General features: G+C 42.4%; 1 protein-coding gene across 1 annotated transcript in view; it reads right to left on the reverse strand.

The window, feature by feature from the left end:
* Nucleotides 1–736: 736 nt before the first annotated feature.
* The window catches only part of LOC147111885 (ubiquitin carboxyl-terminal hydrolase 12-like), a 61,429-nt gene continuing 38,784 nt past the window's right edge, over nt 737–23,381 (reverse strand). Inside the window, exons 7-9 of the mRNA XM_085999266.1 lie at nt 19,234–19,431; nt 11,722–11,800; nt 737–3,723 (exon numbers count right to left, since the gene is read on the reverse strand). Coding sequence (XP_085855392.1) covers nt 3,622–3,723; nt 11,722–11,800; nt 19,234–19,431 — 379 coding nt within the window. The 3' untranslated portion in view covers nt 737–3,621. The remainder of the gene's footprint in view (nt 3,724–11,721; nt 11,801–19,233; nt 19,432–23,381) is intronic.

The following is a 23,381-nucleotide window of genomic DNA, read 5'->3' on the forward strand; positions in this document are numbered from 1 at the left end:
ACACTACCACTGGCGGGAGGGTGCCATTACAGCACATGTTTAGATAAATAGTTCCATTATAAATGTAGACATAGGGATTTATATTGGAAATGGAAAAAAAGACAATATATGATTTTAAAATGGGGACTGAATTACAGCTGTGTGCTCTGCTTGAATTAGCTCCTGTCCTATAATATTGCTTCACCTAGAGACTATACTTGGTCTTGATTCCAATGTACAACAGAGGAGATTAACTAGTTCACAGTAAGAAGTGTTACAACAGATAAGATTTGTGGACAGGAAGTGCGTGGTATATGCAATATGTTTTTTATTATATATATTTTATATATATTACATTATATACATTACGTGACTCACTGCAAGCAACACCATGAGATCTGCTAGTATATGCCAAAGCAATAATAGATTTAAGCAATGAGCATTAAGCTGTGTATGCTGTAGAACTTTGACATTGAATGCAATTCCATATTGATTTTTCCTCTGAATATGAAGTCACAGAGATCTTTGAAATATACATCTTAGTCCCACTGTTGTCAAGAAGTCATTTGACAACCATGATAAAATGTAAAAGTAATGCTGGTGCTGAGTAAGTATCTAAAGTAGGGGTTAAACAAAACAGAACTTACAAAATATTTCCTTGTCAAATATAATACAGTTAGAGTTAAAAAGATTTACTTCAAGAATAATCTGTGTAATTACCACAGAGAGTTAAACATAAAATTCAAGCACTCCTTAGGCCTGTAAATTATCTTTTTTTATTTCTGTAAGACAAAAACATAATTAAACAACAGGCTGTCTCAAGTAACCCCTTAAATACACCTAAAAATCAGTATCAAAAGTGCAACAATTTATAATTTAGAGTAATTTTTCAATATATATACATACAATATTATGCTATCAAAGAACATACTTTTTTTCTGTAGAAATTTCTGACCCAATATACAAAATATTCGGCTGCTGTGTCCCAAAGAACTTCTTGACATAAAGACATGAATCAGTTCCATTATTTACTGGTTACTTTTCCCCCCAACACCCTGATTTCTGATGGCTAAAATGCAATTTTGTAGCATTTAAAATATCCAAATTTATCAAACTATGCACCATTTGACTGCTGCACAATAGCCAAATCAATTCCTAATATTCACTAAAATCCACACCCAAAAACATTTCTTTTTACAAAACCCGAGCATAACAGGAACAAATGCATAATGCTGCAATATTCTAATGATATCTCACTCAACCACTGATTATTTTGTTTTTTTATGATTGAAGCATTCTTTTTTTAAAACTATATCGACTATTAAGTATATATCCTTCCAAACATGAAAGTGGGGAGGCAAAGAGGAGGCAAAAAAAACATTCAACAGAATGTACATGGCTTCTCTATTCCTGAATCCCAAGATGTGTTTTAATGCAGGTGATACAAGGGAACTGATTAAAGCACTGTAGGGAAAGCCTAAAGGGCTTCAATAAAAAAAATATTTAAAAAAAAATTTGGGGCACTTAAGCTATCTACTTAGAAGCAATCAGTCTGAACTCCTGCCCCCCACAAGTTTACACCTTGCCCCAATGACATGATACTATTCCCCTTTAAAAAAAAACAAAAGGTAAATGCTAAGGGTTAAATGGCATCAAATGTTAAGACCACAGCATTTCCTGAGCCAAAAAGTCAAAAAGCATTATTCTAAAAGCTACAGAATGTTCTCTGATGAATCAAAGTTTGTTTTAGCAGCAGATAGACATTCTTCACAGGATTTCAAAGTATTGATATGAAGTACTGTACAAGAGAAAGGTGGCAAAGTTCTCCACCTGGATTCAGAACAGTGATTCTGGTCTTAAACCCTACTTTAAAGCTTATGCAGGCCACTTTAAAATTCATGTTGCCAGAGTCTACTATATTCATCTACATCACCAGTCAGCATGGATGCTTAGATTCTGCTGAACTGAACTGCAGCCAATCTACCTCCCATTTACACATCGCTGTTTTAAACCAGGACAATTAATCAGACTATATCAAACCTTACGTCAGAGGCATGGGCTGGTGTGCACCATGAGGAGGCGGCAAGCAAGGATTCATAAAATTACCTCAGTTTGATTTAAATTCATTATCCAATTTTAAATTAATATGGGGAGGTAGGACTTTTTTTTTTTTTTTACACAAAACTGCCAAAGTAATTTATGGGTACCATATGAACAGTGTGCTTTGATTCCCATAAACAGAAATGCAAAACAAATCTGAATGTACACATGGTGTGTAAACAGGGGCTTGAGATATTACATTCATCTGTGACTGTGAGTTCAACTAAGTGCATGGGAACACAGACCATATTTTTCAGGCAAATATTCAGTTACTTCAATTACTATATTGAAGTGTGCTGGATCAGATAAGCAATGCAGACTCAACAATGCAAGAGAAATTCTAAGATGTTACAACAAAGAATAATTATATTGTACATAATAGTGAGCAACCAAAGATTTATAGGAACTGAAATGGTTTATAAAGAAATTAATGAATCTTAAAATGTGTACTCACATTATTTATATACTATATACACACACAACAGAAAATAATTAGTGCACACTCCAATATGGCAGAACAGTGGGGTGTTTCTAGCGAGACATTTAAAATATGGTCTATTTACTTTTTCATGATGCATCAAGTCAAAAAACAAATTGGAATTACTTTTATAACACTTTGCCACTTTACAGTTCCTCTGGGATAACAAAAATACTTTACAAAACGTATTTAATTCTTTGACACTAACAAATTGTTTCACTGTTGTATTTACAAGGCTCTACAACTCTTTGCCTGCCATTGCTCATGCCCTGCATTTAACATCTACTCATATTTGATGCTTCTTGTGCATTAGGTAACTTTCCTGCAATCAGCACCAGATTTTTTGTGAATAAAGAGTGCCAATGTGTGAACAGATGGTGAAACAAAATAAATACTTGAATTTAATGCAAATTAACACCATGTCTGCTGGAATATTACATATTTACTTTGTGGAAATTGAAAGTCGTCACAATTGCAGGGCTAGATGTCAGTCAAATAGGTTTCTAAGAGGTGTAGAAACCTTACATAATATACAATGTCATGTTCCTCTTTGGTGGGAAATTTTGCTCAGATTTGTTAATATCAACTGTCATTGTTTTTGGTCATTTACTTTAAAAGGAAAACAAATCTAATCCCAGTAGTACCCAAATTTCAGGATGTAAAAATTACATAACTTAAAATGCCAACAGGATAAGCCAACATCAGTTCACTTTGGTTTCATACATATGCATTTAGCATCCATCACTTTCACTTATGTCAATTGCAGCTGTGGAACTGACATCATAGCCTCAGCTCAGCGCTACTTACACAAGTGTGCCTTATACACAGCTGCTACAGCTTTATTTCAATGTGATTTCACAATGAGTAAAGCCGCTTTGTTTACATGGATATCTTTGCTTTGCCATTACAATTAGTATTACTCTATTGTGACCCAAGCTCTGCAAACAAGACTAAAAGTTCTCTCATCTTCTGTTTCTTTTGCATGATCTCAGTGCCTTGTTCCTGCAAGGGTGAGCATTGGGAAGTGAATGAGGTGGAACTGTTCTCCTGCACTCTGGATCCATTTAATCCCTGGACTGGTAGAAAAGGATATAACCAGACTCGGAGTTCTTTGAGATATCAGACGTCAATCCATAGAACTCTTCGATGGCTTGTGCATCTATCTTCTGCGCAGTAGACAACATAAACATGGTTAACAATGGAGAAAAAAGGCTACAGAGTCTTGTTCAATTCTAATAGCTCTGTCGATCAAACAAATGATCCTGAATGTCTCACAGAAAAGTCAAAGCTTTTGCCCAAGTAGTAAACATCCTGCACAGTAAATACAGAACTACCTGTGTACATGTCTTGATTATTGTCAAAAGCCCTCACTTACTATAGCTGGATAACAACCTACCCTGTGGGGTGGGGGAATTCTCTATTTAACAAGTCAATGGGTGTGAAATTCATCTTCAGCGATAGCGCAAAAGAGGGATAGCAAATCGGCGGTCCGTTTTACATTGACTGGACAGAGTGTAGAACGGGCTGCTGATTCGCTGTCACCCGTTTTGCGTTATCGCCCAAGATGAATTTCACCCCCAATGTTTCTTGACTTTTTTTTTTATTCACCACATAATGTTTTTGCCAAACTATTTCTAATCCTTGCACTGCTGAATAAACACTCCAATGTTACCAAACCAGCTGTTGTGCCGAATGCTTTAAGAGTTTATTCACCAAAGTATAGCAACAGTATGTACAGACCAGATGTTAACTACTGTAGCCAGCTATGCCATTTCTCTGGGGGTTCCACAGATCTCCCACCGAATTATTGGCAGGAGACCAGGAGAACCACTATGGAAATTCAGGAGCAAATATTTGAAAAGTACAAATAATATGCATTAAACAAAAAGGACTTTTTTTTTTTTTTTTTTTTATAAAGTTGATGGAATCATCACTTAAGGGGACTTGGAAAAAAATGTGTATAATGTAGTTTATTAGGAACATAGGAATACGAGTAGGCCATTCAGCCCCTGAAGCCTGTTGCGCTATTCAAATAGATCATGGCTGATCTATACCTCAACTCCATTTGCCCACCGTTGATCTATATCCATTGACTTAAGGAATTTTTTTTGTAAATCACTAAAAATAAGGATAAAATAGAAGCAGTGATTGAATAAACGGGGCCTACATCTCAATGTCAGCACTGTGATCTTTCTTCAAACAAAATTTAATTGATGTATTACTCATTTTGTTACAACAGAATTACAAGTGGACTACAAGAGAGCGCGAGAGCGGGCCGGAGATAAAAGGGCACGACTGAGCCGACCAGCGGGATTACAAGAGAGCGCGAGAGCGGGCCGGAGATAAAAGGGCACGACTGAGCCGACCAGCAGGATTACAAGAGAGCGCGAGATCGGGCCGGAGATAAAAGGGCACGACTGAGCCGACCAGCGGGATTACAAGAGAGCGCGAGAGCGGGCCGGAGATAAAAGGGCACGACTGAGCCGACCAGCGGGATTACAAGAGAGCGCGAGATCGGGCCGGAGATAAAAGGGCACGACTGAGCCGACCAGCGGGATTACAAGAGAGCGCGAGAGCGGGCCGGAGATAAAAGGGCACGACTGAGCCGACCAGCGGGATTACAAGAGAGCGCGAGAGCGGGCCGGAGATAAAAGGGCACGACTGAGCCGACCAGCGGGATTACAAGAGAGCGCGAGAGCGGGCCGGAGATAAAAGGGCACGACTGAGCCGACCAGCGGGATTACAAGAGAGCGCGAGAGCGGGCCGGAGATAAAAGGGCACGACTGAGCCGACCAGCGGGATTACAAGAGAGCGCGAGAGCGGGCCGGAGGTAAAAGGGCACGACTGAGCCGACCAGCGGGATTACAAGAGAGCGCGAGAGCGGGCCGGAGATAAAAGGGCACGACTGAGCCGACCAGCGGGATTACAAGAGAGCGCGAGAGCGGGCCGGAGATAAAAGGGCACGACTGAGCCGACCAGCGGGATTACAAGAGAGTGCGAGAGCGGGCCGGAGATAAAAGGGCACGACTGAGCCGACCAGCGGGATTACAAGAGAGCGCGAGAGCGGGCCGGAGATAAAAGGGCACGACTGAGCCGACCAGCGGGGTTACAAGAGAGCGCGAGAGCGGGCCGGAGATAAAAGGGCACGACTGAGCCGACCAGCGGGATTTCAAGAGGGCGAGCCCGGAGCAGCACCAACCAACCTGGGAGGAGAAGAAGTAGAAAGATTCAAAGTGTGATGTCACAGGAAAGCAGGGAAGTGATTGGTTGGTCAGTATTTCTCTCTTTTTCTTGGGCATTGGTATATATTAAGAGCCGGGATTAAAAATGAAACTTTCAAAACTTAAACACTTAATTAATTAAATACATTAGGGATGGCAAGGCAGGCGATGTGTTACTGCTGGTGGACACCATTGATGTCCACAGCGACCATATTTGCAGTAAGTGTTGGTTGCTTGAGGAACTTCGACTCCGTGTTGATGAGCTGGAGTCCGAGCTTCAAACACTGCGACACATCAGAGAGGGGGAAGAGTAACCTGAACGCTGTGTTCCAGGAGGCAGTCACACCCCTTCGATTTCGTCCGTGGTCAGGGACAGGTTGGTGTGACTACGAGCGAGGCAGGTATGGGGACCAAGGAGGTAGTGGTGGAGGAGCCTCAGCACTTGCTCTTGTCCAACAGTTATGAGGTTCTTACTCTCTGTGTGGGCGAGAGCAGGGACTGCAGTGAGGATGAGTAAACTGACCACAGCACCGTGGTACAGGGAGCCATTCAAGTGGGGAGAGCAAAAAGAAATGTGGTAGTGGTAGGGGACAGTATAGTTAGGGGGATAGACACTGTTCTCTGTAGCCAAGAGCATGAGTCCCGAAGGCTGTGTTGCCTACCCGGTGCCAGGGTAAAGGACATCTCCTCTGGGCTGGAGAGGAACTTAGAGCAGGAGGGGAAAGATCCAGTTGTCATGGTCCATGTAGGTACCAACGACATAGGTAGGACAAAGAAAGAGGTTCTGCTGAGAGAGTATGAGCAGCTAGGGGCTAAATTAAAAAGCAAAACCACAAAGGTAACAATCTCTGGATTACTACCTGAGCCACGTGCAAATTAGCATAGGGTAAATAAGATCAGAGAGATGAACAAGTGGCTCAAAGATTGGTGTGGGAGAAATGGGTTTCGATTCTTGGGGCACTGGCACCAGTATTGGGGTAAGAGGAAGCTGTTCCCGTCAGGACTGGCTTAATTTGAACCAGGCTGGGACCAGTGTCCTGGTACATCCTGGGGGGTTACCATTGATCAGAAACTGAACTGGACCAGCCATATAAATACTGTGGCTACAAGAGCAGGCCAGAGGCTGGGAATTCTGCGGCGAGTGTCTCACCTCCTGGCTCCCCAAAGCCTTTCCACCATCTACAAGGCACAAGTCAGGAGTGTGATGGAATACTCTCCACTTGCCTGGATGAGTGCAGCTCCAACAACACTCAAGAAGCTCAACACCATTCAGGATAAAGCAGCCCGCTTGATTGGCACTCCATCCACCACCTTCAACATTCACTCCCTCCACCACCGGCGCACTGTGGCTGCAGTGTGTACCATCTACAAGATGCACTGCAGCAACTCGCCAAAGCTCCTTCAACAGCACCTTCCAAACCCGCGACCTCTACCACTTAGAAGGACAAGGGCAGCAGACGCATGGGAACATCACCACCTACAAGTTCCGCTCCAAGCCACACACCATCCTGACTTGGACCTGTATCGCCGTTCCTTCACTGTCGCTGGGCCAAAATCCTGGAACTCCCTTCCTAACAGCATTGTGGGTGTACCTACACCATATGGACTGCAGCGGTTCAAGGCGGCGGCTCACCACCATCTTCTCAAGGGCAATTAGGGATGGGCACTAAATGCAGGCCTAGCCAGCGACGCCCACATCCCATCAATGAATTTTTAAAAAAGAATCGAATAACTAGGGCTGTAGATAGGGCTTTAAACTAAATACAGGAAACTTTGTGCTATCCGGCACCGAGCTGTTGCCGTTCCCTCAAAACCGCTGGACACTCCAGCGCTAATGTTGAAACATACGGAGATTTTCAGCTCCGTGTGAATCAACAAACCCTGTTGCTTAGCAACAGCTTCTAAACAGTCGGCAAGCGTCTCTAGCTGAAGCTGTTGCTTAGCTACAGACCTTGCAGAGCTTGACTGTTGAGGAAAAAAGCAACGAAAAGAAAAAAAACAGCTCCTGATTTTTGCCGGTGGCTCGAGCTTGCTGGACATTTAGCCTCCGGATAACACAAAGTTTCCTGTAGTGGGGGGGGGGGGGGGGGGGGGGTGGGTCTGCTGAGCGGAAATTTAAAAAGTCAAAGAAAAATGAGAAGGCAAAAGTGCAGGGTAGCGATAGGGGTAATAATAACCAGAGTGTGACAGGAAGTGACAGAGCATATACACACACGAGTGTATCAGAAAGAGGGGTCGGAGTAGGGAAAAATGGTAAAAAGACAAAATTAAAAGCTCTATATCTGAACACACGCAGCATTTGTAACAAGATAGATGAGCTGACAGCACAAATAGAAATAAATGGGTATGATCTGATAGCCATTACAGAGACGTGGTTGCAAGGTGACCAAGGCTGGGAACTGAATATTCAGGGGTACTTGCCATTTCGTAAGGATAGCCAGAAAGGAAAAGGTGGTGTGTAGTTCTGTTAATAAGGGATGAGATCAGTGCAGTAGTGAGAAATTATATTGGCTTAGAAGATCAAAACGTAGAGTCAGTTTAGGTGGAGATAAGAAATAATAAGGGTAAGAAGTCACTGGTGGGAGTGGCCTATAGGCCCCCAAACAGTAGCCACACTGTAGGACAGAGTATAAATCAAGAAATAATAGAGGCTTGTAAGAAAGGTACGGCTAAAGTCATGGGAGATTTTAATCTTCATATTGATTGGACAAAGCAAATTGGCAAAGGTAGACTTGAGGAAGAGTTCTTAGAGTGTATGCGGGATGGTTTCTTGGAACAATACGTTGTGGAACCAACCAGGGAGCAGACTATTTTAGGTCTGGTAATGTGTAACGAGGCTGGATTAATTAATGATCTTGAAGTGAAGAGTGATCATAACATGGTAGAATTTCAAATTCAGTTTGAGGGTGAGAAAGTTAGGTCTCAAACTAGTGTCCTGAACTTAAATAAAGGTAATTACAAAGGTATGAAGGCAGACTTGGTTAAAGTGGACTGGGAAAATATATTACAGGGTAAGACTGTAGAAAAGCAGTGGCAAACATTTAAGGAGATATTTCATAACTCTCAGCAAAGATATATTCCAGTGAGAAAGAAAGACTAAGAGAAGGATGAACCATCTGTGGCTAACTAAGGAAGTAAAGGATGGTATCAAATTGAAAACAAAAGCATACAATGTTGCGAAGAATAATGGAAGGCCAGAGGATTGGGGAATTTTTAAAAACCAGCAAAGCACGACTAACAAAATGATAGAGAGATAGAAGATAGCTTATGAGAGTAAGCTAGCAAGAAATATAAAAACAGACAGTAAGAGCTTCTACCGGTATATAAAAAGGAAGGGAAGAGTAGCTAAAGTAAACATTGGTCCCCTAGAGGATGAGTCTGGGGAATTAATAATGGGAAACAGGGAAATGGCGAAGACTTTGAACAAATATTTTGTATCGGTCTTCACGGTAGAAGACACTAAAAGCATCCCAATAATGGATAATCAAGGGGCTATTGGGGTGGGGTGGGGGGAAAACTTAAAACAATCACTCTCACTGGAGAAAAAGTACTAGGCAAACTAATGGGACTAAAGGTGGACAAGTCCCCATGACCTGCATCCGAGGGTCTTAAAAGAGGTGGCTGCAGAGATAGTGGATGCATTGGTTGTAATCTACCAAAATTCCCTGGATTCTGGAGAGGTCCCAGCAGACTGGAAAACTGCAAATGTAACGCCCCTATTTAAGAAAGGAGGGAGACAGAAAGCAGGCAACTATAGACCAGTTAGCCTAACATCTGTCATTGGGAAAATGTTGGAGTCCATCATTAAGGAAGTGGTAGCAGGACATTTGGAAAATCATAATATAGTGAAGCAGAGTCAGCAGGGTTTTAGGAAAGGGAAATCATGTTTGACAAATTTGCTGGAGTTCTTTGAGGATGTAACGAGCAGGGTGGATAAAGGGGAATAAGTAGATGTCGTGTATTTGGATTTCCAGAAGGCATTCGATAAGGTGCCATATAAAAGGTTAATGCACAAGATATGAGCTCATGGGATTGGGGGTAATATATTAGCATGAATAGAGGATTGGCTAACTAACAGAAAACAGAGAGTCGGGATAAATGGGTCATTTTCAGGTTGGCAAACTGTAACTAGTGGGGTGCCACAGCGATCAGCGCTGGGGCCTCAACTATTTACAATCTATATTAATGACTTGGATGAAGGGACCGAGTGTAATGTAGCCAAATTTGTTGATGATACAAAGATAGGTGGGAAAGCAAATTGTGTGGAGGACGCAAAGAATCTCCAAAGGGATATAAATAGGCTAAGTGAGTGGGCAAAAACCTGGCAGATGGAGTATAATGTGGGAAAGTGCAAGGTTATCCACTTTGGTAGGAAAAATAAAAAAGCAAATTATTATTTAAATGGGAAGAGATTACAAAATGCTGAGGTACAGAGGGATCTGGGGGTCCTTGTACATGAATCACAAAAAGTTAGCATGCAGGTACAGCAAGTAATTAGGAAGGCAAATGGAATGTTGGCCTTTATTGCAAAGGGAATGGAGTATAAAAGCAGGGAAATCCTGTTACAAATGTACAGGGCTTTGGTGAGATCACACCTGGAGTACTGCGTACAGTTTTGGTCTCCTTATTTAAGGAAGGATATACTCGCATTGGAGGCATTTCAGAGAAGGTTCACGAGGTTAATTCCGGGGATGAAGGGGTTGTCTTATGAAGAAAGGTTGAGCAGGTTGAACCTATACTCATTGGAGTTTAGAAGAATGAGAGGGGATCTTATTGAAACAGATAAGATGTTGAAGGAGCTTGACAGGGTAGATGCAGAGAATAAGGGGTCACCCTTTTAAATTGGAAATGAGGAGGAATTTCTTCTCTCAGAGGGTCGTGAATCTTTGGAATTCTCTTCCCCAGAGAGCTGTGGAGGCTGGGTCATTGAATATATTTAAGGTGGAGATAGTCAGATTTTTGAATGGTAAGGGAGTCAAGGGTTATGGGGAGCAGGCAGGGAAGTGGAACTGAGGCCAAGATCAGATCAGCCATGATACTATTGAATGGCAGAGCAGGCTCGAGGGGCCAAATGACCTACTCCTGCGTCTTATGTTCTTATGCTGAACTAAACTGCACCATAGCTCCAAAACATTATACAGAAAAGTAAAGCTACACTTCGTTTTGTGCCTCAGTCTCGCCTTGCTGCTGTGCTGTATGCTATTAAACTGCTGGCTAGAGGCAGTGTAGGATCAGAAACCCCTCCCCATGTGACATCATGAATCTCCAGTGGGTATTCTGCATCTACCCAGTACTAAAGCATAACAACGGCCATAGTAACAAGGGACATCTAAAAGACAGTAGTCAACAAACAGATGTTTAACATTTAGGAATTATGAAGTAATTCAACAGAATATAAAACTCTTTAAAAACATGCATCTTACAATCTTTTCTCCCATCTTCTCTCACTTAAGAAAAACAAAATTTTATGATTCTAACACAAAGGGATCACTTCTAAATGCACTATATGAATTCCTGCCAGAGATGAGAAAGTCTGGCAAGTTTTGTTCACTGTTCCAAATTTAACCTGCAAGTGAGTTTAGAACTATGCTTTGAATGGTTGCCAAACCACAGAAAAGCTGCACTTCTTCAGTTCAGCTACTTCCACCTCAGAACGATTTAAAACAAAAAAAAACTGCAGGGGCACATAATCATACAGCACAGAAGGAAGCCATTCGTTCCATCGTGCCTATGCTGGCTCTCTGAAAGAACTACCAATTAGTCCCACTCCTCTGCTCTCTTAGCTCTGCTAATCTTTCCTTTTTAAGTATATATCCAATTCCCTTTTGAAAGTTATTATTGAATACCCTTAATATTTTACAGCTTTCATTAAAACAATTTTAGAAAACAAACTTTAATAGTATTAAATAACTTAAATTCAGTAATAACTTCAAATAAACATACCTCTACTATATCATCATCGAACAGCAACCAAAAGTCATGGCTCTTTACTATTGCAATGTAGTGCCCACGGTTAGGGCCACTAAACAAGAGAAACAATTAGCATTAGCACAAAAGTTCCTTTCAATGTTTTCGTAGCATCAGATAAATTTCTTACCAACAAAAAGGATTGAGAAGAGTTGCAGCAGAATTCTAGCCATCGAAGATGAAATTGCCTATCCATCATTTTCTGTGGGGGTTTTTTCACTCTGCTCATATTACATTTTGCCCGTAAATCTGGCAAGGAGCCAGTGTATAATGATCCACAATTCACAGCTTTAATCAGCTTTGCACAAAAAAATAATTGCTATGAAGGATATTTTCAATTCTCAAAAGGCTACTGCTGACTGTATAATATACAGCCAACATGTACTGTATTTAACAAAATATTAGATTACAGGTAGTCATAAAGGAAGGCTCCAATAGGTTTTGATCCAGTTCTCAGCTAATAAAGAACTAATTTGCTAAGAACCAAGCTTATTTTGTAAACTGGTACCAATATGCTATAAGGACATGATGTTTTAAAGCTATTTCAAAGTGCTTTGTGATATTCTTCACTCATCACCTAAAATTGCTCACACTTCTACACCGGCTTCAGATCTGTACCCAGCAGTATTTCACCAGTGTGTTACATAGCTGAAAATATTCTCTTTAGACACAACCCAAGTTTAGAAGGATAATATCTATAACTCTACTGTTAAGTGCTTTTCAAACTTCGAATGAATATATCACAAACATTTCTCATCCATCATTACACTATACTGAATTATTAGTGGGCTGGAATGGGGCAGGAAGTGCAGGAGAACATCTACAGTACTGCCGCATGAACATTTCATATATCCGACATTACGCTTTACTAAAATCCTAGCAACAGTACTGCTTTGGGATCCTGGCCGAGCTGTTTTTGTTACTGTAATTGCTCTAATTTAAAAAAAAAATGTTATTCTAAAAGACATATATATAAACACGCTTTTTCAATACATATACTTTCCAAAAGATGATTTTTTTTTATTTTTTTTTTAAACTGATTCACTACACTTCTCCATACCACAGTAGTTAATCTAAATTTATAAGAAAGCTCCTGAGCATTTTTCCCATTTACATTAAAAAGAAAGAAAATGGCAAACAAGTCATACAGGTTTTTCCCAATTAAATATTGGGAAGACCGAAGCCATTGTTTTCGGTCCACGCCACAAACTCTGTTTCCTAGCCACTGACTCCATCCCTCTCCCTAACATCTGTGAGGCTGAACCACACTGTTCGCAACCTTGGTGTCATATTTGACCCTGAAATGAGCTTCCGACCACATATCCACAGCATAACTAAGACCGCCCATTTCCACCTCCGTAACATCGCCCATCTCCGCCCTTGCCTCAGCTCATCCGCTGCTGAAACCCTCATCCATGCCTTTGTCACCTCTAGACTTGACTATTCCAACGCACTCCTGGCTGGCTTCCCACATTTCACCCTATGTAAACTTGAGGTCATCCAAAACTTGGCTGCCGTGTCCTAACTCGCACCAAATCCCGTTCGCCCATCACCCCTGTGCTCGCTGACCTACATTGGCTCCCGGTTAAGCAGCGCCTCGATTTCAAAATTCTCATCCTTGTTTTCAAATCCCTCCATGGCCTCACCCCTCCATATCTCTAATCTCCTTCAGCCCCACAACCTCCCCCACCACCCCCGAGATATCTGCGCTCCTCTAATTCTGCCCTCGAGGATCCTTCATTATAATCGCTCAACCATCGGTGGCCGTGCCTTCTGTGCCTAGGCCCTAAGCTCTGGAATTCCCTGCCTAAACCTCTCTGCCTCGCTACCTCTCTTTCCTCCTTTAAGACGCTCCTTAAAACCTACCTCTTTGACCAAGCTTTTGGTCACCTGCCCTAATTTATCCTTATGTGGATTGGTGAGAAAAGTTTTGTCTTAAAATACTCCTGTGCAGCGCCTTGGGACGTTTTACTACATTAAAGGTGCTATATCAATACAAGTTGCTGTTGCTGTTTAATTAAGTTGTCTTTTGAATAAGCTTTTCGGACCTACAAAATAATATACTTTCAATTATTTCAGATCTGATTGAGAAGGTTCTGGATCACCTAAATAAAAGCAAAAATACTGCAGATGCTTAAAATCTGAAATAGAAACAGAAAATGCTGGAAATACTCAACAGGTCCGGCAGCATCTGTGAAGAGAGAAACAAAGTTAACGTTTCAAGTCAATGACCTTTCTGACAACCTGAAACTTTAACTCTGTTTCTCTCACCACAGATGCTGCCTGACCTACTGAGTACTTCCAGCATTTTCTGTTTTTATTCTGGATCACCTATACGATTCACAATGTTGCAGGGAAATCCTGAGTGCATTGCTCATTCCCCTGTCTGGAGCAGTACAGTCAGGTTTGCCTGCAACAGCGGGAGTTGAAAACATCCACAGGTGACTCATGAATGACTTGAAAGATATAAAATTATAGTATTTATTTAACTTACTTGCACGAGTACGAGTTTACAAATGTGTTCCTTAGGTAGATGCATCAAAACTATCTCTGTATATTTAAGCGTAAAAATTGTAATTTCTGAAAACATTTTATCCAAATAAACTCATACTCCTGTAAAATGTTATATATCTCACATTTGCATGTACTTCCTGGCAACTTTTGCCATTTTAAATTCCTATGTCCACATTTATAATAGAAAGTGCCTTTTAAACTTATCACAATGTAATTACATCCTCCCCCAGTGCAGTGGAGGTGCTGCATCAAGAATAGGGACAAGGTGTTATTACAGCATGACGAGGTTACATAAGTAGTTTCTATTATAAATAGGGCTTTCCATAGTTGTGCTAAATTCCAGGCTCCCTCCTTCACAGTGCTGCGAGTTCAAAGGATCCCAATGCTACCAAACCAGCAGCCCAATTTCAATACCATCAAACTTCTGGATCCTCATCCCAGTTCTGCCAAACCCCAGGTTCATTTCCCAGTGCTACCACACTCCAGGACCATTCCCTAGCACTACCAAACCACAGAACCATTCCCACCACTATGAAAGCCCAACATTGCCCTTAGTGCAATGAAACCCCACTCCTGTTCCCAAGTACTACCAAATGCCAGTGTTCACCTCCAGCTAGTACATCTTGGCTTCCATCTTGCTGTCTATTCTCAGAATGTAAAATGGTATGGGATAATTAAATATATACATAAATAAAGGAATATATCTGGACTTTAAATACCACAGTTTACAGAGAATATGAAGAGGCTAGTTGTGAAATTCAATCACCAAATTTCAAATTTGTATAAAGGTTTGTGTATGTCTTTGAACAAGTGATTTTAAAAAATGACAATGTACTGACTACACATCTTTTGTCTTGTGTTCTATGACGTTGAGGGGCAGGTGTTGAGAGATGGGGTTATGAGAGAGAGAGCGCAAGGTTAAAAGAGGAAGAGGGGTAGGCTGAGAGACAGACAGAATGAAAGAGAGAGATAGACTGACAGTTTCTTTCCTTATTCTAATTTCCTCGAATTTCCGTGATCCCATTTATGCCGAAATGTATGCTGATCTTGCCGACGGGAATTTAGGACCAAATTTCCTGCAAAGCATTTATGGCTACACTGGAATGTAAAAACAAGCACAAATGATGCGCCACCAATAGGGGCAATAGCGACTGGTCTGTCTTCTGCCACACTGAGCTTCTTGCCACTGCTTTTCCTCTTCCATTATTATGCAGAACAGGGTTCCCAGAAAATTTGGGGTGTAAATCTACGCCAGCGCATTACTGGAGTAAATGCAGGAAACTCGCATGACCTGGTCTTTTGCATGGGATCAGAGCTACCCAAGTGATTGGCAGAGGATTTCAGTGGACGTATCTCAAATGTAATGCAAACGATCAAGGAAATTCATGCATACTGATGTTTCTGTGTAAAACAGGCATAGTTACGTGTGAAGTTCCTCACAAAAACCCGTAGTTACACTAAAAAGTTCCAGGAAATTCCGGAGTTGATTTCTTTTTTTAAACAAACTGAATTTTGACAAATCCTCTGAGGGAAACAAACTGGAGGAGGAGGAGGAGGAACTGGCTGAAGGTGAAGAGGTCTCTGACTTGAGAGATGGGGTCATGAGAGAGAGCGCAAGGTTAAAAGAGGAAGAGGGGTAGGCTGAGAGACAGACAGAATGAAAGTGAGAGAGAGACTGACAGTTTCTTTCCTTATTCTAATTTCCTTGATCCCATTTATGCTGATTCAGGGAGCAATTCAGAGTGGCTGGAGGATTAAGTGTAAGATGTGACAAGAGACCAAGGGAACGGGAAGATACAGAGGTTGAGCAGCTTACTTCAAAGGGGAAGAGGTAGGAATAGTGATGGGACAAGGTGGTAGAATGAGGAAGAGGTGGGGGGAAGGTTAAAGGAGAAGGGGCCGGAGCACATGATTGGGGTAGGGGATGGGAGAGGAGCAGCTGAAGGCCACATTTTTCCCACAATCCCTACCCCAAATCCAGCCTGTGGTGGCTTTCTTCCCACCAGATCACACCACATTACCCTTCACCTCCCATCTGAAAAGAAACAAGAAGCAAAAAGAGCTAAGAGGAGAAAAGCAGAAAAGGGAAAAAGAGACACAGAAGCAAAACAGAGACAGAGAAACAAAGCACAAAGACATCAGAGAGTAACCATATTCTCCAACCTACCTCGTGCAATGCCACAGGAGATTTGACTAATATTTATAATGGGCCGTAATTTGCCAAAAAAATAATCGTGTGAACGACACACGTTATTAACGTGCAAAGCGGCCAGCAATGTGTGGTGAAGAGGAGATATCTTGTGAATTGCAAATCTTCACAAGTTGCTGGGCGATTTGCACCGCTCCGGTTAGCTTTGCAATAACGGCATCTCACTCTTAACCTCTCCATTAGTTTCCTGAAGTTGCTGGATTTGTACATTAATTGCCCATTAAACTCGCAGAAAGTTAAGTCTAGTAATTAATAGCGCAAGTACCCTTTGAACCTCTCTGGCCCAGAGAGTGAACAATTAAAAGTGTGGAGTCCCATTCCCTCCGGTAGTGAATTGTTGCTGGATTTTAAAAATGTCAAATGTTAAAAAATGTTTTCTTATTTTTCCTTTCTGTCTATATCTAATTTTTTTCCCCCTTCTCTTTATTCCTCTTTCTGTGCCTGATTTGACATTGAATTCAACCACTCTAATTTACCCCCCTCCTCAGTTCTTCCTGTTTCTTGCTCAATCCTTAAATCTCATTGGTTAAGGAGACACTCTGTTGGTCCAGTCATTCACCAAGATCCCAAGTGCTCCTGTCATGCCGTTATCAGCTTGCATTTCCAGCAACTTACAGGGAAAAAGATTTTTGAGCTGAAATGTGCAGGAAAAAGTCTAACTAACTGGGCACGCTGCAAAATGCCCTATTCCAGCAAATTCCAGCCTATATGTTAAAAATCTTATGTTTGCGCACACTTCCTAACTATGCCACATGACTTCCTGTTGTCATGAGCAGGTTGCAACTCATCCAGTTATTGTGGTAGTTTTAGTGACAGATCGACGGCTTCTGTGGCCCATAGTCCTTTATTTATATATTAGACATAAATTTACAAACAAGACTTGGGATCAAGTACATTCTTCTCAACTGACAAAAAGATTGGATACCCTGCTCAGGCATTACCAAATTTCTGTATGCATATACACAAATAAAAGCAACGACAATTATAATATGAAGTTAAACCCGTCTGCTGTTGTACTATTCATTACACATCAGTAATGTGAATTTTTGAATCTTGGGTCAGAGAGAATTCATTAATACTTAAGACTATAATGAACCAGCTTCTTGATCCCCCTGCATTTCCCCAGCTTCCATCCCTTTCCTACTATCCCCTTCCCCACCCCTCTCTCCAGCTACGCAATTCATTTCCCTCCTCCTAGCCTCTCAACCCTTTTTCTCTCATACCCCATCCCACTCCTATCCCCGCCTCCTCTTCCCCCTCTCCATCGTACTCTGCTCTTCCCCCTCTCCGCTTGCCTCTTCTCTATCTCTCTCATCACTTTTATCTCTTCGCTCCACCTCCCATACTTCCCAGCTCTGCTCTAGCTGCTCCTCCTTCCTCCCCTCTCCAATCTGGCATCAATTACCATATTGCTGTCATTGGTTGCAGCTATGTGGGCACTTCCTCCGAACTGCAACCCCACTCGGGTAGCTTTCAATTCCGTGCCCACATTCCCGAAACTCTAACTCTTCTTTGGCCTCATACCATGCTCTACCTTCCTCTTCTCCCCTCTCTCCTGACTTTTAACCCTGCTCTACTTTCTACACCCCCTGGCCTCTAACCCTTCTCTAGCTACTGCACGGCCCCCAAATATAACCCTGCTTTACTGTGCCCCTTAACCGCTAACCCTCCTCTACCTTTCTCCCACCTCTAACCCTGTTCTACCTTCCCCCTCCCCTGTACCCTTGCTCTACCTTTCCCCTCCCGCCTCCAGCACTACAGTTCTCTCAGCCCTAGTCTAATTACCCATTGCCCTCTAACTCTATTTAACCTGAAAAATTCCACTTGCTCTTGAGCTTCGATGTGCAACCTCACGGGAGACTGAGTGTGTGTATGCATCTGTCAGTTCAGAATTATTGATCAAAAATAATTTATTTCACAACAATATACACACAATGCAGTGCAATAACAGAACCACTAACATTTTTTTCTTAATTCTCACACTGAACGAGCAACATGTCAGTATGCTCACATCATCCTAAATACATTGGGTGAGAGTTTTGTCTCTACTGCCTGGGTAGAATACAGAAAGGAAAATCGAACAGAGAGAAATGTACGCCTGTTAACAGAGCCTGTCTAATTTTTCTTCTATTCGTTTAAATGGAAGAAAAATTGGGCGCTTTCAGTCATCAGTGTGCATTCCTCCCTGTCCAATTCTCCACTCTGCTCAGCCCAGCCGTTACTTTATTCCCAGGTGGGACAGACAAAAATCTAGCTCTCATAAACCCCTGTACTTTGGCAGCGACAAAAGCCGAGATACAGTCCCATGACAGATGCCCAAGAGTGCCTCACAGTAAAGGTTGACTATTGAGGCTGCAGGAAGCGGTGTCTGATCATATCCTCACCCTACATTCACGGATGTGCATTTTCTAGCAGAGCTCAGTGGATTATGAGAAGCAGGAATCCAGGTTGCTTTTCCCCCTTCCTAACTCGGAGATGCTGAATGCAATTATACTGCTCCATCATTGCCCAGCTGGGGGATGCAATATTAGAGCGCTATTCTGGAATTTTACTTGTTTTACTTTTTTTTGGTGGTTGGGGGGGGGGGGGGGGGGGTGTATTAGTGAGAATTTTTCAGACCCTCTCTTCAGGAGATGAAATGGGTTGGACAGAGTCCAAGACACTGTCGAGTATATCGGGATGAAAAAGGAATGCTTCTGATGGATTTTTCTTGTTCTATGCTTTTTTTTGTATTCTTAAATGTGAATGGTACGTCGAGTGCTTACCTTCCACAGTGCACCACCACAGCAACCAGGTCATACATTCTGTCTGGATTGGTGGCATCTCCTGATGTGTTGAATAGTCGGAGTTCTAAAGGAAAGACTACTCTGTAGGATAACTTTGTGTATCGATGCAATTGATCCATATATTTGAACCTCTTCAGATGAAGAGCTAAAATCATAGGCAGCTTTTTTACTTTCATCCTGCAAAAGGACATGTGACAAATGTTACAATACAAATAGCATACAGTTCCATTTTGATAATATAATCTGTTTTAGAGCTAGCAGATTAGGCTCAAACTTCTTATTTGCATGTTTTAGTTATAGAGCTAATTTTTCCACCTACTGACTAGATTATAAACTTTTCCAAGGTCCCTGCCCTCTTCCTCACCCAACTTTAATTCATCCAAGTGACATGTCAGTACCGTGTGGTTGTTCAAGAGTGTATGCTGCTAGCCTATATCTGTGGTTTGAGAACTCCTCTTGCACAGATAAAACTTCATGTATATTTCCTTCTATATCTAACAGATAAACATTGTTCTGAAGGTTAGATTGGTTTCCAACAAAGGGACCCTATCTCCTATCAAAAGTTATTATTTAGTACATTGGACTTTTAAGTAAGTAAATGATTCCTCACTTATTATACAACTAACAGGCAGATGTGTTTTTATGTAATCAGCATTAGCATATACTTACACTGTCGCATCCAGTAGTGAATGGTGGTGGACAACTAAACAGGAAGAGGGGGCTCCAGGAATATCCACATTTTCAATGATGGCGGAGCCCAGCATGCGAGTGCAAAAGACAAGGCTGAACCATTTGCAACCATCTTCAGCCGGAAGTGCAGAGTGGATGATCCATATCGTCATCCTCCCGAGGTCCCCACCATCACAGAAGCCAGTCGTCAGCCAATTCGATTCACGCCACGTGATATCAAGAAACGGCTGAGCGCATTGGATACAGCAAAGGCTATGGGCCCCGACAACATCCGGCTGTCATGCTGAAGACATGCTCCAAAACCAGCCGCGCCTCTAGCCAACCTGTTCCAGTACAGCTGCAACACGGGCATCTACCTGACAATGTAGAAACCTGCCCAAGTACGTCCTGTCCAAAAAATGCAGGACAAATCCAATCCAGGCAATTACCGCCCCATTAGCCTACTCTCAATTATCAGCAAAGTGATGGAAGGTGTTGTCGACAGTGCTAACAAGTGGCACTTACTCACCAATAACCTGCTCACCGATGCTCAATTTGGGTTCTGCCAGGACCACTCAACTCCAGACCTCATTACAGCCTTGGACCAAATATGGACAAAAGAGCTGAATTCCAGAGGTGAGGCGAGAATGACTGCCCTTGACATCAAGTCAGCATTTGACCGAGTGTGGCATCAAGGAGCCCTAGTAAAATTGAAGTCAATGAGAATCAGGGGGCAAACTCTCCACTGGCTGCAGTCATAACTGGCACAAAGGAAGATGGTTGCGGTTGTTGGAGGTCAATCATCTCATCCTCAGGACAGCACTGTAGGAGTCCCTCAGGGCAGTGTCCTACGCCCAACCATCTTCAGCTGCTCATCAATGACCTTCCCTCCATCATAAGGTCAGAAGTGGGAATGTTCGCTGATGACTGCACAGTGTTCAGTTCCATTCACAACTCCTCAGATAATGAAGCAGTTCATGCCCGCATGCAAGACCTGGATGGCATTCAGGCTTGGGCTGATGTGTGGCATGAATGTTACTTGCCGCTTAAGTGCCAGGCAATGACTATCTCCAACAAGAGAGTTTACCCACTACCCCTTGACATTCAATGGCATTACCATCGCCAAACCCCCCACCAACATCATCCTGGGGGTCACCACTGACTAGAAACCTAACTGGACCAGCCACATAAATACTGTGGCAACAAGAGCGGGTCAGAGGCTGGGTATTCTGCGGCAAATGTCATAGAAACATAGAAGATAGGAGCAGGAGTAGGCCATTCGGCCCCTCGAGCCTGCTCCGCCATTCAATGAGATCATGGCTGATCATCCAAACTCAGTATCCTGTCCCTGCCTTCTCCCCATATCCCTTGATCCCCTTAGCTTTAAGAAACATATCCAACACCTTCTTGAATATATTTAATGAATTGGCCTCCACTGCCTTCTGTGGTAGAGAATTCCACAGGTACACCACTCTCTCGGTGAAGAAATTCCTCATCTGTCCAAAATGGCCTACCCCTTATCCTTAGGCGGTGACCCCTGGTTCTGGGCTCACCCGCCATCGGGAACATCCTTCCTGCATCTAGTCTGTCTAGGCCTGCTAGAATTTTATAAGTTTCAATGAGATCCCCTCTCATTCTTCTAAACTCCAGTGAGAATAAGCCCAATCGACCCAATCTCTCCTCATACGTCATTCCTGCCATCCCAGGTAACAGTCTGGTGAATCTTCACTGCACTCCCCCCAGGTAACAGTCTGGTGAATCTTCACTGCACTCCCTCCATGGCAAGAACATCCTTCCTCAGATAAGGCGACCAAAACTGCACACAACACTCAAGATGTGGTCTCACCAAGGCCCTGTACAACTGCAGCAAGACATCCTTGTTCTTGTACTCAAACCCTCTCGCTATGAAGGCCAACATACCATTTGCCTTCTTAACCGCCTGCTGCACCTGCATGCTTAACTTCAGCGATTGGTGCACAAGGACACCCAGGTCTCGTTGAACTTCCCCTTCTCCCAATCGATTGCCGTTCAGATAATAATCTGCTTTCCTGTTTTTGGCACCAAAGTGGATAACCTCGCATTTATCCACATTATACTGCATCTGCCATGCTTCTGCCCAATCACCCAACCTGTCCAAATCATAATGGAGTTTCTCGGCATCCTCCTCACAGCACACACGCCCACCCAGCTTTGTGTCGTCTGCAAACTTGGAGATATTACATCTAGTTCCCTCGTCTAGATCATTTATATATAGTGTGAATAGCTGGGGTCCTAGGACCGATCCCTGCGGTACCCCACTAGTCACTGCCTGCCACTCGGAAAAAGAGCCGTTTATTCCAACTCTTTGCTTCCTGTCTGCCAACCAGTTCTTTATCCAAGTCAGTACCTTGCCCCCAATCCCATGTGCCTTAACTTTACACGCTAATCTCTTATGCGGGACCTTATCGAAAGCCTTCTGAAAGTCCAAATACACCACATCCACTGGTTCTCCCTTATCTATTCTACCAGTTATATCCTCAAAAAATTCCAGTAGATTAGTCAAGCACGATTTACCTTTTGTAAATCCATGTTGACTTTGTCCGATCCTGTCACTGTTTTCCAAGTGCTCTGCTATTACATCTTTTATAATGGATTCTAGCATTTTCCCCACTACCAATGTCAGGCTTACTGGTCAGTAATTCCCCGTTTTCTCTCTACCACCTTTTTTGAATAGTGGGGTAACATTAGCTACCCTCCAATCCATGGGAACTGTTCCAGAGTCTATAGAATTTTGGAAGATGACCAGTAATGCATTTACTATTTCTAGGGCCACTTCCTTAAGTACCCTAGGATGTAGATTATCAGGCCCTGGGGATTTATCGGTCTTCAATCCCGTCAATTTCCCTAACAATACTGATTTCTTTCAGTTCCTCCTTCTCATTAGACCCTTTGTTCCCCGACATCTCTGGGAGGTTATTTGTGTCCTCCTTTGTGAAGACAGAACCAAATTATGTATTTAATAATTGGTCTGCCATTTCTTTGTTCCCTATTATAAATTCCCCTGATTCTGACTGCAAGGGACCTATGCTTGACTTCACCAATCTTTTTCTCTTCACATATCTATAAAAGCTTTTACAGTCAGTTTTTATGTTCCCTGAAAGCTTACTCTCATACTCTATTTTCCCCCTCTTAATTAATCCCTTTGTCCTCCTTTGCTGAATCCTAAACTGCTCCCAATCCTCAGGATTATTGCTTTTTCTGGCCAATTTATATGTCTTCTCCTGGGATCTTATGCTATCCCTAATTTCCCTTGTTAGCCACAGTTGAGTCACCTTTTTTGATTTATTTTTATGCCAAACAGGGATGAACAGATTCTGTAGTTCACCCATGCGATCTTTGAATGTTTGCCATTGCCTATCCACCGTCAACCCTTCGAGTAACATTCCCCAATCAATCCTATCCAACTCGCGCCTCATACC

The sequence above is a fragment of the Somniosus microcephalus genome, chromosome 10 (genome assembly GCF_052327205.1).
Source record: "Somniosus microcephalus isolate GS21.2 chromosome 10, FLI_Smic_1.0, whole genome shotgun sequence".
Taxonomy (NCBI): Eukaryota; Metazoa; Chordata; class Chondrichthyes; order Squaliformes; family Somniosidae; genus Somniosus; species Somniosus microcephalus.